At 40.7% G+C, this 16375-nt stretch overlaps 2 protein-coding genes across 2 annotated transcripts; both read right to left on the bottom strand.

Moving 5' to 3' along the window:
* Positions 1-2445: 2445 nt before the first annotated feature.
* On the bottom strand, positions 2446-3375 carry LOC104858177 (olfactory receptor 2M3). The gene has a single exon (XM_010618267.3). It carries the CDS (start codon positions 3373-3375, stop codon positions 2446-2448), a length of 930 nt encoding a protein of 309 aa, XP_010616569.3.
* An 8654-nt stretch (positions 3376-12029) lies between these two features.
* LOC104858199 (olfactory receptor 14C36) lies at positions 12030-13034 on the bottom strand. The gene has a single exon (XM_010618289.1). It carries the CDS (start codon positions 13032-13034, stop codon positions 12030-12032), a length of 1005 nt encoding a protein of 334 aa, XP_010616591.1.
* Positions 13035-16375: the final 3341 nt, after the last annotated feature.

Raw genomic sequence — 16375 nt, 5'->3', positions numbered from 1 at the left:
CTCACCAGTGCAGACAGATCAGTGTCCTCGCAAACAGATGAAGGGAGCCGCATCAGGACACAATCATGAAACCGCAATGTAATTGTCAATCAAGTGTTTAAAAGCCTCAGGTGGTGAAAAGTAGTTCCCACACTGCTTTATTCCCGAGCTACCTTGGAGTCTTGATAGAATTGCTGACTGACAGGAGACGGTCAGGACGTGGGCTTAGCAACTGGGGAAGATCAGAACTCTGCGGTCTACACCTTGCCAATGCTCATCACCCGGGGAGATGAGAGGAAGGAGTCATCCTCAGACACGCAGGATGTCTACACTTCTGCATCCTCCTTAGAAGTTGTGGAAGTTCATTGGCCACTAACTTGTGAAGGAAGTGAAGGCGGAGGAGGGCATAGGACCCAGCAGCAGGGGATGTAACAAGCAGGAGGGCGGGAGAGGAGTCACTCTGGAGGGAGGGGGGTGAGCCGGAACCCAGGGTCAGAGGTCCAGGTGGAGGCAGGAGGAACACTGAGGAGGGCACACGTGTGAGGGGGAATTGGACTCCTGAAGTACTTAGGTGGTGTCTTAGTGCAGATTGCTAATGCAGAAAATGAAATTAATTTTGGAGTATTAATATATTGAGAATGGCAGTCACCAGGCTGTGAATGGGTTCGCATAATGATCTTGAATTTCCCAGCCTCTCCCTAAATGCTATGAAAATGCATGCATCTCCTTTATGAACTACCCAGGCCCAAGTATTTTTTTCTCTACAATGCAAGTGTGACAGATTTGTCTGCACTTTGGTACCAGTATAGTCCTTTTATTCACTGAATCAGATTATTTCTACTTGTTTTTTTGGCTACTGCAAAAAGTAGTTCTATAATAATTTGTATGCTTTTTGAGTAACTTTTTCCAACTTCATTTATATACTTCTTAGCCAAATGACTGAATAATGCTTTGCAGTCTTAGCTCAGTGGCAGAGCCCTTGCTTAGCAAGTGTGAGGACTTGGGATCAATTTCCAGTACTTCCGACAGCAAGCGAGCAAACAAAATAATAACAAATAAGAAAATTCATAATCTTTAAAAAAGTTTTTGATAGCTCTATAAAAAGTTTCCTGTGTAGTCACCATAAATTAAACCCACTTCTACATAGCTAACAAAATTTTTATAAAATATATTTTACAACAAAATCACACATTCTTCTCCAGAGTTATTTGTTTGTCTTGGTTTTGAGATAGGTTCTTGCTCTATAGTCCCTACTAGCCTCACTATGTACTCAGGGCTGACCTCAAATTCATGGCAATTCTCTTGCCCCAGAGTCCAGGACTGACTAAACATATGTTCATAATCACATTTTTCATTGCAAAAATGGTTCAAAAGGAAATGTCCATCAATGTGTATAAATCAGAGAATAAAACATTTTATACAATATGAAAGAAAATGTGATGTTTGAAGTCTGATACATGTATGATAGCTATATGAGGAAAATATGCTAAGAAGGAATCAGGCACATAATATTAAATACTGCTCAATCCCATTAACAAGTATTTAAACCCCTCAAATCTAGGTAGATGGAAAGCAGATTAACATTTGTAGAAGACTGGAAGTGTAGGATAGAGGATGATGTTAACAGGAAAGCAACTGTTTGTGATGTAATGAGATGTGAAATCATATTGATTATTGAAATCTCTGAAAACACTCTAAAAGCACATTGAATCTTGTACTTCACATTGGTGATTGACACAGCATGGAAACTCTATGCCGTTAAACTGCTTATTTACCTCAGCAGCATAGCACCTGCCTCACAAGCTCAAGGTGCTAAATGTGAATCCCAGCACCAAAAAAGAAAACAAACAAACAAACAAAACACTGCTAAACTTAATTTTAAAAGTAATCAAAAACATGACAGCAGTATTGATATTACGGCTTGGATTTAGCAGTATGCACCTAGTGAGTCTTCTCTCTGTTTGCTGCAACAAGAACCCAGTGCGAGAGAACGCCCCATGGATTATGGCTTAAGCAGGCTGTGAGCAGTGCAGGAGAAGAGGACAAGAAAGGAAAACACAAAAAGGAGGAAGAAGACAAGGACAAAGAGCTCTGAACAGAAAAGAAGATTTTCCCTACACACAACACAAGCTGAGCAGCTGCAAGACCAACAGGGCTGTGCCAGGCAAGTCCGGGGTTGTTCTCTACTACATGCTCTTTGGACTTCAGGTCCAGGCTGTCAGAAACTCTCTGTGCAGGCCACCAGTCAGTAATTTGCAAGCTGTGCATTGTTGACAGGTCATGGCCCCTTGTGCAGCCTCATTGCCATGTCCTAATCTTTTGCATCATGTTCATGGTTATTAAATATTGAATCTTTTGGTATAAAGTATATTTTTCCAGAACAAATATGATTTGTCGGTGGTGCATAGCATTGGTTCAATTTACAAATATAAGCATTTAGCAGACTCTGTAGCAATGAAAATTAGGCTATTTACTCTGCATAATTTGCTTCCCTACCAGCTTCCTGAAAGCTCTGCTGACTTCCCTGTTGCACAGGCTGTAGATGAGGGGATTCAGCATGGGTGTGAGGATGGTGTAGAAGGCGGACACCATCTTGTGCCGCTTGGGCCACCACTCAGACATGGACCTCATGTAGATGAACATTGCTGCTCCATAGTACATGCCCACCACCATCAGGTGGGAGGAGCAGGTGGCAAAAGCTTTTCTGTGACACTTGCCAGATCCCATGCAAGTGACAGCCAGAAGAACACGAGTGTTGGAAGCAGTGATGGTTGCTGTGGGGAAGAGGAGCACAATCGCACAGCAGAAAATCATCATGGGTTCAAATGTTTTAGAGTCTTTGCATGAAAGAGTGAGCAGGGCAGGGACATCACAGGAAAAGTAGGGTATTTCCTGACCATGACAGTATGGGAAGGACATGGCAACTATAATGACAGCGATACCATCCAGTAATCCAAGAATCCATGAGGAAGCTTCCAAGAAGGCACAGAGTTTCGGACTCATGAGTAATGGATACCTTAGAGGGAGACAAACAGCTACGTGGGGGTCATAGGCCATTGCAGGCAGCAGGAAACACTCAACTCTGAGCAGGGACACATAGAGGAAGATCTGAGTCCCACAGCCTGCCAGTGAGATGGATTTCCTGCCAGACAGGAAGTTGACCGCCATCTTGGGCACAGTGGTGCTGATCAGCATGAGGGAGAGCTGGCTGAGGAGGACGTACATGGGAGTGTGCAGCTGGGCATCCTGGAGGATGAGCAGCACCATGACTGTGTTCCCTACACAGACCACTGTTAAGATGGCCAGAAGCAGGGTGAGGAAGGAGTAGATGGGGCTGTGTTCGAAGATTCCCAGCAGGATGAAGTCTGAGTTGAAGGTCAGATTGTCCCAGGCCATGGTGAGTGAATTTTCTGTGGAGAGCTCATGTAACAAGTGGGCAGGGTTTGTTAACAGAAGCACCGTGTTTATTTTTCTCATTTTTTACTTTCAGACCAGGACACCTTCAGAATTACCTGTAAATCAGTAAAATGTTTACGTAGACATAGATTTATTTTTTTTTTATTTGTAGATGAGGGACAATGAGCCCAGTGTTTACGGTGAGGTGATTTCCAATTGTAAACTGTATCTATAGTAGGCTTTGTAGTAGCAGCTGGGGTTTCTCAAAAGATATAAAATCCACTTTGTGGAACAAGTTAAATCAACTTTTAGGATGGTTAAATCCTTTCACAATTATAGTAATTGTTATCAGATTCATACATTCTGAGAAAGCAATTCCCTCTGCCATAAAGTCCTTTTATTGAATTGATTCATATTCACTACATTTTAGTGGTGAAAATTCTTCCTTTCAAGTGCAGTGGGAGTGTCTATCAGTGGAAAAAAGACAGAATTAGCCAATTTTCAAGAAATTGAGAAATCAGCATTTAGAAATGATTTAAACAATATTATTGCTAATAATAACGAGCTGTTGTAACAGCAGGATGTCCTCAAGGAGGGTGATCTGTGGGCATTCTGTGTTGGGAAGTTTTCTGGAGAAGCCTCTTTAGGAAAGAACAGGATGCAATTTGAACACCTGTGAGTGATCTTTGAAGTTGGGTGACTCCCGACAATCAATAATTCTAATATTTATTTTTGAAAAAAAATAGTATTTTCATGTTTTTTGTAGAAGTTTAGAAAAAGCAATTATTGTCTTTCTGTAAAGTATTTAGAATATTGCCTAGAAAATAATTTTGGGCAATATTAACTACTTTTAAGTAAAAGTATACTACTGGAGGGTAAATAATTCGTACCTTAAATCCAAGGTTTTGCAGTGTCTTTATAGTTTTTTGTTTTGACATCTTTTCATCTTCTTTTTTGTTTGTTTGTTCAATAATTTTTCCTATGCTCTTCAAGGGTGAAGAGATTGGCTTCCTTCATTTTTAAGTGCTTTTCCTCTTTCTTTATATTTGCTTTTTTTTCAGTTTAATTGAGTTCATTGGTACATTTTTGGGATACAGTACAGTTACATTCATTGTTGGGATCTTGTACCTCTACATGACAAGTCTTGATTCTCATTTTTTCCCCTTGTCCCTGCCCTCCCTTCACCCCCTCCTCCCCTCCCCATTACAAACACTTTATTTCCATCTTTTCATTATCTCACATTTTTTTCTTTTCCCTTATTACCTGTCCCCTATCCATCCCACCTTCCCTACACACCCTTAGCCCCTTTCTTCCCATTTCTAAATGTTGGTAATCTTATTAAGTTCATTCATAGGAAAATGGATACATATTGAAGATATACTCCTAAGTGAAGTAAATAAGTCACACATGTGTAAATACCGAATAGTTTCCCTGGTGTGAATAATCTGCAATAATATATAAGATCCTAATAAGATTACTTACATTTAGAAATATGTTTGCTTTTTTATGTGCTTTTCCTCTTGCCAACTCTCAAAGATTGGCCTTGTGTTTTGTTTCCAGATTTTAGAAAACCAAACTTTCCATGTGGCACAGACAAATATGCTAAAGCCAGTTATTAATTTGAGAATTTCCAATTCCATATATATCGTAGGCCTTGCACTTCCTACTTCATAGCAGTGTCTCACAGAACAGCAGTCAGATGTGCCTTGGAGGCTGTGGCAGTTTGAGTCTCCTCCTCTCCACAGTGGCGCTGGGGTGGAGAGGAGAGGACGGTGGGGCCAGATGTGTATCCAGGACCCAGAGGCCAGGTCTCCTTACCCGACTCCCTGTCCAGGTTCCGTCCTGCCTAGGACTTTTTCTGGCCCAGGGGCTCACGATGGGGAAGATTTGTCCCAGAGCTTGTCTTTCACAGCCACATTTGTGATGGAGCTTTGTTTTATTTTTCCACCTGATTTTTATGGGCTCTATTCACCCTGGTTACTGTTGTCATCTCTTACCTTTTCAAAATTTATTCCTATAGTTGTCTTTAAATTTGTCTTCGCAGTCTCAATGAGCAGAAGTCCAGATGAAAAGTTGAAAATGTGACTGAGCTGAGCATTGTGGTGCACAACTCCAATTGCAGAACACTGGTAAACTGAGGCAGGAGGATAATATGTTTGAGTTCGGCGTGGGCAGTTTAATCACCTAGTGAGATTTTATTTCAAAATTAAAAAAATAGTGTAGTTGGGAATATTGCTTAGATCAAAAACTTGACTTTAAATATAGTGTCCCAAAATAAATAAATGCATAAAATTGCATTTTACGTGAGATTCTGTCCATACTCAGTAAATGCCTGAATCGTAAAGTGTTGATTTTTATGTCTCCTCCACTCTCCTATGAACAAATGCTAGGTATACACGGAATATTCCAGCAACCAATTTGTGCAAACTTTGTACTAACTTGGTCCTCACAATGTACAAGTATAAGTGAGAAATTCCTACTAAGTTTATCCAAAATTGTTGGTGAGTTTAAATGTCTTTGCAATGATTTTCCTGTAAAAATGATTTTCTAGGAAAAATCCTCTTATTTGTATAGATAACTTTAGCACATGCTGTTTAAATCTAATTTTTCACAAAGCCATACTTTTTTCCATTCTCTGTAGGACACTTGCCAGGAAAAGCTGTCTATAGGCTGATACTGTCATCCATCCTGGACGGAAGTATTATTATGTTCCTGGGCGCCTCTCAAAAGCAAAGTAAAATAAAGGCCATGGCAACAATTATCATTGGAAGAACAGCCCAAGTGTTTCCCGTGCTTCTTGAACGAAGTCCATTCTGCTGTGGGAAATTATGCCCTCCATTGCTCAGCACACCTGAAGATCCCTCTCAGTCCAAGGCCTTGTTTGCTTGGGGATTTTCTCCCTGGGTGTACCGGGTGGCAATCACTTATTCCTTATTACTCTCTCTCTTTTTAGAATTTAAACTTACAAGTGACCTTCTAGAATCCTGCTATTCCTTTGCCTTTCTCATTGATAAACATAATTCAAGTAGGAGATTGACCGAACAGCTGACCCATGGGCTCTGGGATTGAATTCAGGAGTCTCTGTCCTGCACCAAACTCTCGTGCACTTTGCGCCTGTGGTCTGAGTGAGCTCTGTGGCGCAGTCCCCAGACACTGACCTCTGGACACGGTCAACCTGGGCTCTTCCCTGCAACTCCCATGGGAAAGGCCCACATCCTCTGCTTCAGGGACACCCTCTCCCTGCCTCCAGAGCAGCCCTCCCTCCTGCTCAGGGCCTGAGCCTGGTGTCTGTAAGGCATCCTGCTCTCCTCAGGGTCTCATACCTCCATTCCTTAGGCCCACAGTACCATTTGTACATTCACCTTACTGTTGTCTGCCTGTGGTCACTTTACTTCAGAAACTGAAATCATCTCAGGCTGGGATATAGTTCTCTGGCCCAGTGGTTTCCCAAAACGCATGAGTCCTTGGGGTCAAATGTCAGTAACCATTGAAATGTCCAAACCTCAGAAGGAAGAGTGGAAATTTCAAAGTCTCCTACAATAGTGTGAAACCCTGTACTCTATGTCAGAGTTGTGCATTGAATGGCATAAAGCCTCACAATTGTATACCAACTTCCTCACAAGCTTATCTATATCACAAATGCAAAATTAAGAACTTCTGTGTGCCCTGAACACTTTAAAATACCTCTAACAGCGCCAGCTTTTATATGTGGATAAAGAAATAAGTTGGAGAATGGAAAGGAGATGTGGTGGTGGGTATGGAGTGCAAATGCACTGAGGACTGAAAGACAGTTCATACTAACAGAAAGATCACTGGAGCTGGAGCCAGGCGGAGGTGGGTGGGGAATTCAGGGTAGTGATAAACGAGGCAAGAGTGAGTCGGCTGAGTGCAGAGTGGCGTCTCTGACCACGGCTTATGCTTTGACGCGCTACACTCCGTCAGGATACTGATCAGCCTCTCCCATGAAGAAGGAAGGCAGACACCTCTCCACACAGGAAGAGAATGGCAGAACTTTGCTTTCTTCCAGCTGCAAGTGCAAACCCACATCTCACAAGGAAGACAAGTGCGACTATTTGCAGAAGAGTAGTATTGATGCAGGATAAAAATAAGAAATGTCAGGAGACAGGAAAAAAAGAAACTAGAGATCCAAGGTGCAATCAAACTCACCCAACCCTGCACTGTATGTGTTTATTTTCTTCAATTCTGCCCAGGAAATGACCAGGCATTGCAGGCTCAAGGCTGTGCATTTTTCCCTATACACTACTTAACTCTTTGCCCGGTAATCTTGCACAGCAGCGTTAGCCAACACCCTCCTTCTGTGGAGCCTGAACTATGCACTCAGACCTGCAAGGGGCCTGCAGATGCCCAGGCAGGGGTTAACAGCGGGGTGAATCTGTGCAGCCCTTTCTTCAGCTTGCTTGCTTCTCCGGCCTTACCTTAGAACTCTGGATCATATTCCTGCTCAGCCGGCACACAGGCTTGTCCTTCACTGAAGTAGTGTGTGTGGCAAGGATGTCTAGCCCTGAATTTACCTAGCACAACACACCCCCTTGAGATTGAAGACCCACAATAAGAGGAAAGTAGTTTTCAGGGTCTGCAGGAACTTGCATTCTCCAATTTTTACCAAGCCCTCTCCCCAAATCCCTGATGTGATGCTTGGAAGTCTCCAGGCCTTATTTCCAAAATTCAGTCACCTAAACTTCCAGGAAAGCAGAGCTCGGCAGAGCCGGCCATGATGAGGTCTTCTCTTCAAGTAGGGAAAGCACCGCACTATGGGAAAGAAAGCAAGGAAGGTGGCCCCCAAGTAGGGCTATAGTTTGAGGGGCAACTCATTCCCATTGAGATGAACATTCTTGCTTGGTGATGGTCAGCTGGAGCTACAAAAGTAGAGGTGAGATGAGGAGCAAACTCAGTCCAGTCACTGCGCAGCCCCAGGAAGGCTGCAGCTGCTCTCTGGGCAGCCGGCCCATCTGCACCTGTCCAGCACTGATAACCCACTAGGTCTCACTCAGTTGCCCTTGCTGAGCTGCAATCACTATCATTTGCTTCAGCCTCCGGAGAAGCTGGGATCAAGATTTATGAGAACGCACTCAGGCATGACCTTTGTTATTTAGGTTCTGCTGTCTCACGTTGCTTACACTGAGCCTCGTTTTTGTTTAGGAAGAAATAATTTTGTCTGGTTAACATACATTAGTGAATGAATCTTAATAATGAAAAAGAATCGGATACCAGTGTCGTTCCCCTTACTCTGACCCATTCTGGGAATTGCTGTGCCCACACCCTAAGCAGAATTTCTGATTTCCATTCTGGATGCAGTGTGCGCTGTGTAGGCACCAGCAGGCCGGTCTGCTGTGCACTGTCCCCTGAGCGCAGATCCTCGCACACATCGGAGAGCCCTCCCGTCCTCTGTGTTCCGTATAGCTCAGCATTGCTCGGCCTTTGATGTTTCACTACAGCACTGCATATAACATGACCATTTGTTGTTGCTTCATTGTGGTTTTAGATTAAGACTTACATATGGTCCCCATTCAAAGATTTGTATATTAAAAATGTTAGAATGCACTGGTTTGTCTTAGAGGGAAAATGTGTTTGTGTGTGTCTGTGTCTGTGAATGGTGCTGAGGATTAAATCCAGAGCTCCCTGCATGCTACACAAGCCTGGACCTTTTCACATCTTGAAACAAGCTCTCCCTCTGTTCCCCAGTTGGCCTGAGTCATGGAGCAGTTGGGTCATTGAGCCTGGCTGAAAACAACTTATTTTCATCAGATATCAGTCTCCTGCCATGGCCATGACATGATATTTTTGTGACTATTCTTCACATTTATTAATTAAATAGTATTTAACTGGTGTCCTGTTGAAAAAACATATCTCTGCCTTGCTATAAACGTAAATTATTTTATGTAAACTCCTTTAGATTTATATGCAGGCAATTCTATAGAAATATATTATATGTGCATATCTCTAATCAATCTGGAATACATTTCAGGATATTTAAAATGTGAAGGAACATGAATTTTATGAATAATGTTAGTTTTGTTTTATATTATTTTCCATCTAATGAATAAAGAAATAAATATTATTAACAAAAAATCTACTCTTGGCCTTTTTTTAACCATCTCCACCCCTATTTTCCTCCTTTTTCTTATTTCTTTAATTCCTCACTCGGAATGAATTCCAAGTCTTGCCAAAGTTTTAAACTCGTAGATGTGTCAGTAACAATGCATGAAATTGTTCGAAGCATAAGTTTGGAAGTATTTTAAAGTTGGATACGCATTCTTCCTGAATCAGGCGTGTGGCTGCCCCTGGAGATTATGGCCTGCAGTTTTTGTTTTTGTATTTGTTTTTTGGTTGCATCCTTTCTGATTTGATATCAGGGTTATGCGTACTTTCAGAAATGAATTTGTGAGTATAGTTTCCCATTCAATTCACTAAAGAATTTGAGAAGTAGCAACTTTAGGTGTGGTCTACAGTTTTCTTAGAATTCAGCAGTGAATCCCTCAGGACTTAGGCTTTTCTTGGTTGGTCGATTTCATTGACCGATGTTGGTTTATTTAGAATTTTTATATCTTCTTCAATTAGCTTGTAATTCATATGTATCTAGGAATCTGTCCATTTCTTCTGTATTTTCCTTTTTATTAGAGTAACAGTTCATGAAGTAACTTTGGGAGATCTTGTAGATTTCAGCTGGTCTGTTTTGATTTCATCCTTTTCATTCCTAATTGCATGTATTTGAGTCTTTTCCTTTTTTATAAGGTTAGCTAAGGGTTGTCAAATTCATTTACTGTTTAAAAGAACTGACTCTTTGATGCATTAATTCTTTGTTCTGTGTTTCATTTTCAATTAAACTAATTTCTGCTGTGATGTTTGTACTTTCCTCCTTCATATGATCTGTTGGCTCCACTGGCTCTTCCTTTTTAGAAGCTTGAGGTTCAACAGCAGGTTGTTTAAAAGAGCTCTCTCTCTCTCTCTCTGTTTTTTTTTGTTGTTTTTGTTGTTGTTTTGTTTTGTTTTTATTTTTTTGTTATGAGAATTCATTTAATTGTAGAAACTGTCTAATTTCAACTTTAATTCCATCCGTGATCCATTGGTTGTGCAGAAAGGTCGTATTTAATTTCCATGAGTTTATGAAGATTTGTGGTTTCTCTTGCCATTGATTTCCAGTTTCGTGGCACATTGGTCTGATAAAGTGAAGGGGAGGATTTCAGTCCCTTTGTGTTCACTACGTTCTATGAGCTCCTAGGTGGTCTGTTTCGGAGCACATTCCATGTCCAACTGAGGAGAGTGTGTATCCTGATATTGCGAGGTGGAACATGTTGCGGACATCTACTAAGTCCATTTATTCTAATGTTTGATTCTGTTCTGATATTTCTTTGTTGACATTTCCTCTAGTTGTTCTTTCTGTTTGTTATTTTGAGGTATTGAGGAACCCCAATAAATTGTATTAGTGATGTTTGATTTTTCATGTCTGTCAATATATGTTTTATATAGTTAGGTGTGCTGGTGTTTGGTGCACATAAATTTGTGATTTTTATCTCTTCCTCTTGGACTGTTCCTTTTACAAAGATGTTGTGACATTTTTGTCTCTCTTCACCAGTCCTGGCTTGAAACCCACTCTGTCTGTAATGGAATGTCTACCTCTGCTTTTGTCCAGGTTCCTCTCACGTGTATTGATTTACAGCATCTGATTTTCAGTCTATGAATTTCTTTTTTAATTAAATGTGTTTCTTGCATGCAGCACATTGTTGGATCTAATAGCTTTAATACTCTGTTGTTATGCTGAATAACTGAATTAGTAACTACCATATGACTTCCTATCTATTTATTTTGGATCACTGCTTGCAGACACATATGTCTCATTTATCTGTATCTCAAATCCTTTGTTCTATGCTTGAAAGTTTTCTCCCACTTGCTTTGTAAACATGTTTTATGCCATTTGTGATGCTTCTGAGGAATTGAAGAGAGAGCAGAGTCGCAGGACCCCTCATACCTGTGTCCGAGATGCCACAAGGCTTTTAGGGGCTCCAGTGAACAGAGAGGAGACTCTGGGGAGATCAGCAGTAGAGCCAAAGTAACCTATGGTGAAAAATTTGTGCCTGTTTCTATACTTGAGTTTATTGGCTCCAAGATTAAATTTTCAAAATATCTGCCTCAAATACAGGCATATTTCAATACAATATGTAGTACACAATGAATGCATACTATTTTCCATTAAAATGAGTAAATAAGCAAAATCAAATGGCTGAATTTTTCCCTATCACTTCCATTATATTTTCTTCGAATATTTCATAATGGGCATCTTACGTTTTCTTGTTGTGTTGTATGCAATCCTTCTTATTTTCCACACATTCACTCTCTGCCATTTAAGAGATGGCTTCATGCATATACTCTGTGAGGGCTTTAGTAAAATGTTTCATATTCCACAATTCCTACACATTGTAAAACACAGGTGAATGTAGTGTCCCCCTGATCTTCTTACATTCACAAAGCAGCATTTTTGAACAATTTTTGAGTCAAAAAATTTGGACTTCTTCTTCAGTAACCATCTCTTTTTCCTATTGCCTACCAATGTTAAACTTATCCAAACATTTTACAAAACACTGACATTGTTATAAGTTTATAAAACCCTAATTATGGTTTTGAATTACTTTTATCACTTATCTGCATTTACTGGCAAAAGCATGATTTTGACTAAGCTGGATTGGAAAAGTGTCTTTGGTTATCAATATACCTCCAGAATAGAACATTCTGGTCATGAGTTTCCTGATGGCACACTTTATCTGTTCATTTCTGAGACTGTAGATAATAGGGTTGAAGAGAGGGGGTATCACGGAGTAGAACACAGACAGGACCATGCCCATGAGGCCAGCAGACAGGCCAGAGGATCCCAGGTAGACATAAGATCCTGAGATGAGGAAGACAGACACCACGAGAATGTGAGGGACACAGGTGGAAAAGGCTTTCTTCCTGTCTGCTCCCACTGGAAACCTGAGCACAGTAGAGAAGATGTGAATATAGGACTTGATGATATAAATGAAACACCCACCACCAATCACCAGGCCAGAGATAAGAACTGTGATCTGGTTGCTGATGGTGTCAGAGCAAGACAGCTTCAGCAGAGAGGGGATGTCACAGAAGAGCTGCTGGACAGCATGGGAGTGGCAGAAGGGCAGTCGGAAGGTGTTGAGGGTGTGCAGGGCTGCATAGATGAGGCCACTGAGCAGAGCGGCCAGTGTGCTGTGGACACACAGGCGAGGGCTCATGATCACAGGGTAATGGAGGGGCCTGCAGATGGCTGCAAAGCGATCGTGAGCCATGATGGTTAGAAACAGTAACTCTACAAATGCAAAGTACAACACAAGGAAGACCTGAGCTCCACACACTGCCTTTGAAATGGAGCTTGTGCCCAGCAGGGAGTTCATGCAGGAGTTAGGGACGGTGACAGAAATGTAGCAGGAGTCCAGGATGGACAGGTTCCTCAGGAAGAAGTACATGGGTGTGTGAAGGCTCTTGTCAAGAGTAGTGACAGCTGCAATGACCAGGTTGCCCATTATGGTTAGCAGATAAATCAGAGAGAAGATCATGGCATAGAAAAGCTGTAGATCCCGCATGTCAGAGATCTCCATGAGGAGAAAGTCCGTTGTCATGGAGGAGTTGGACATCTGTGGGGGATGTGGTTCGAACCTGGAGAAGACAGAGAGTTGAGCCCCGGAGAAGTCACAGTGAGGAAAATGCCTTTCTAACTATTAACTCCCAACTCCGAGATCACAGGGATGTTCGGTGCGTGGCTCTCCTGATATTTTAGGATGATCTTTGGCTAGTCTGAATGATATTCTGCTTCACCCTGAGTACATGCACATTGTCATTTTTGTTCTGGTTATAATTTCCCCCTACTTTGAAATTTATTCAATCTGTTGTCTTCCAAAGGTTAGTAAAGTTCTCACAGGCAAGAAAAATGCATCAATTTATATGAACATATTTGGGTCTGAATTCTGTGATGGACAAGCCAGTTTGAGCAACAGTGATGTATAGTGCTCTCTGTGTCAGATAGGAGCCCTTTATTATAGCAAGTGACTGAGGGGGACTAGCACCAAGAAGTTGCCTTGGCAATGGGAAGAACTTTTATTTATCCTTGGAAGTCATGATTTCAATTGGGCAAGGCTCAAGAGCGAGCATGTGGAATCTTACAGGAGCAGAACCCTACCAGGTTAGTGGGGACAGAAGGAATTCACACACACACACACACACACACACACACACACACACACACACACATACGTTGAAATACAAAATATCCTGAAACCTCACCAAGTTCACTGTGAAGTGAGGGTGTGGTGGTTGTTGGTTCCCTGTTCAAGTGTAAACACTTTGTTCACGCACAGGTACAAACTAGCATTGAGGAACAGGGTGGAGCTGGGCTGGCTGTCACAATACTACGGATGCTGAAATGTCTTTGAAACATTATTTTCATTGTTTTACAGTCAAATGTGCAAAATTTGTAAAATATTCACAAGAAATAAAAGTATATTAGTACATCATTTATAAATGAAAAAATCCTACTTTTGAATTTCTAATAGAAATTAAAATACAATAATTTGCAATGTTAAGACCATAACTGATCTTACTCGAAATTTGAGTTTGCTTCTTAGAGTAAAATAAACCTGATTTCTTTCTCCTCGCTTTTCCTCTCTACTGCTCTCTTTCTTTCTTTATCTTTCTTTCTCTCTCTCTCTCTCTCTCTCTCTCTCTCTCTCTCTCTCTCTCTCTCTCTCTCTCTCTCTCTTTCTCTTTTTCTTTCTCTCTCTCTCACTGGACATAACCCAGGACCCCAAAAATTTCCTAGGGTAAAGTTATGCTACACCTCTGGTACAGTATTCCCTGTAATAAAAGGGACAGAGATTGTTCTCTCTTCTACCTTTTGGAGGTAAGTACCATATAACTTTATCCCTGCTTCCATCTCTATGCCTCGCTGTCTCCCTTTTTGTCTCTCAAAATTAAGACAGTGACAGGGGAGATGCTGTGAAACCTAGAGGAATTACTCACAATATCAAAACATTCCTGAAATGCCCCTGTTTATCATTCTCAGGACCTTGGCTACCATGCTTGCTGTTTTCCTCCATTTTCACAGCATACTCAATTGTCACACACTATTTAAGTACATTTCATTTATTAACCCTCAGGCTCTAAAGCTCCTGAGATTAGCCCTCCGTGTTCTCAGAGCAGTCTCCTCTTGGACCTCTGTCCTAACTGCCATCCCTCCTGTGGTTTGCAGACTTCTGTTTCCTTCTGCCCAAGGCAATGGCTCTGTTCTCCACAGAATGTCCTCAGATTTTGCCTTCAATGAGTGAGTTAGAATTTCCTTCCCTTATATTTTCATGCTTTTTATCTAATTTCAATTTTACTATATACAGCTTTCATGTACTAATATGTCAGGAACACATAGCATGTGTCCATAATATGTTTAAGCAGGACAGATTTACCAATGAGAGATTCCCCAAGGCCTCCTCTGAAGAACAATGTGGTGAGAAAGGAGTTACAAGACCTACTATTTCCACTCCTCCCTTTACACTTGTGAATTTATTTACCCAATGTAAATGCCTCTGTCTACAAAAGAATAAAAATTTACATTGCTGTGTTCTTTAATATTTTCTATGATTTTTTAATTACAACAAATATGTACCTCATGATTTCACAAAAGTTTTGAGAGAGCAAAGGAAGCAATCATCTCTGAATCTCATGAAATTTAACTCTACTAAGGGAATCTAACACTGTAGAGTTTAATGAGTGATTAAAAAGAGTGTAGTAAACAAATGATCTGTAAGAACTAAGAAATAGTTTATAGAAAGGAAAAGGAAACAGAACTTGGTCAACCAAGTGAGGATTTTTAGAAATTATAAATAGGCCATGGAAATCAGAACACATATTTTAGATTGGACAGATGAGTTATGATCAGTCTAACATATGGAGAACTTAGGTTTAGACCAGAATTTTAATTTTAACTTATGAACTAAGTCTTGAGTTATGACCTAAGTGCTGGGCTCTGGTGCTTCCAGATGGTATCAGATACAGACTTAACGATTTAGAGTTCTGGAACGAAAATCAGAGCATCCTTTCCTGTGTGAGGCTAAGTGAGAAATTCTGGGACAACGTGTCTAAGACACAGATCTTCCAGGAGGAAAGTGTGGCCTCAAATTAAACCGGAGAGAGACTTTGAAGGCAATTGACCAGCCTGAGTTACCATGAGCCTTTGCAAATGCATTGATTTCAGAAATCAAGGGTCCATTATGTCTCCCTCTTCTAAAACTAATGATTTGTTTTAGTAGATTTTAGATAACACCAGTATTTAACGTTTAACAGCTTTGATGAATAAGATGAATACTAAAAATGTCCATCCTTTGTACCAACTGGTATATTTTAAAGATTATACATGCTGGGAATCTTTTGTTAAACTTTATTTATTTATTTGTTTGTTTTGTTTTGTTTTTTGAGACGGTCTCACTATGTAGTAGAGACTGACCTGGAACTCACTATGTAGCCCAGGCTGGTCTTGAACTCACAGCAATCCTCCTGCCTCAGCCTCCTGAGTGCTGGGATTACAGGCGTGTGCCACAATGCCTGGATATTTTTTCTTAAACTTTAATAAGAACATTTTCCAAAATATTTGCAGTGTTTCACTGAAACATTATTGCCATTAGCACTCTTGTACTCATGCCTGTCTTCATGTAAACTCTATGACCTTACTCTTGTTAAGACTGAAATTTCCAGATTTTGTGCAAAGTTGCTATGACTTACCCCAAGTGAGAAAATAGTGTGCAGTAACCACCTACAGTTTATGCAAAACATAAAGAAGAATAGAAGCTTGGATAGCTAGAGTTAGAACAGGAGTCATTCATGTTTATATATATATAAATTCATATTTATATATATGTGTGTGTATATACAGAAATATATCCATTCTACTGTGAATGAATAATAATTGATGTCATATAAATAATTGTGATAT

This window comes from Fukomys damarensis, unplaced genomic scaffold, assembly GCF_012274545.1.
Source record: "Fukomys damarensis isolate Sample0158 unplaced genomic scaffold, DMR_v1.0_HiC HiC_scaffold_3, whole genome shotgun sequence".
Taxonomy (NCBI): Eukaryota; Metazoa; Chordata; class Mammalia; order Rodentia; family Bathyergidae; genus Fukomys; species Fukomys damarensis.
This window is presented reverse-complemented; position numbering and strand designations above follow the sequence as displayed.

Excerpts from the sequence above, each read along its gene's own strand:
- LOC104858199 (XM_010618289.1), bottom strand. The coding sequence starts at position 13,034 with ATGTCCAACTCCTCCATGACAACGGACTTTCTCCTCATGGAGATCTCT.
- LOC104858177 (XM_010618267.3), bottom strand. The coding sequence starts at position 3,375 with ATGGCCTGGGACAATCTGACCTTCAACTCAGACTTCATCCTGCTGGGA.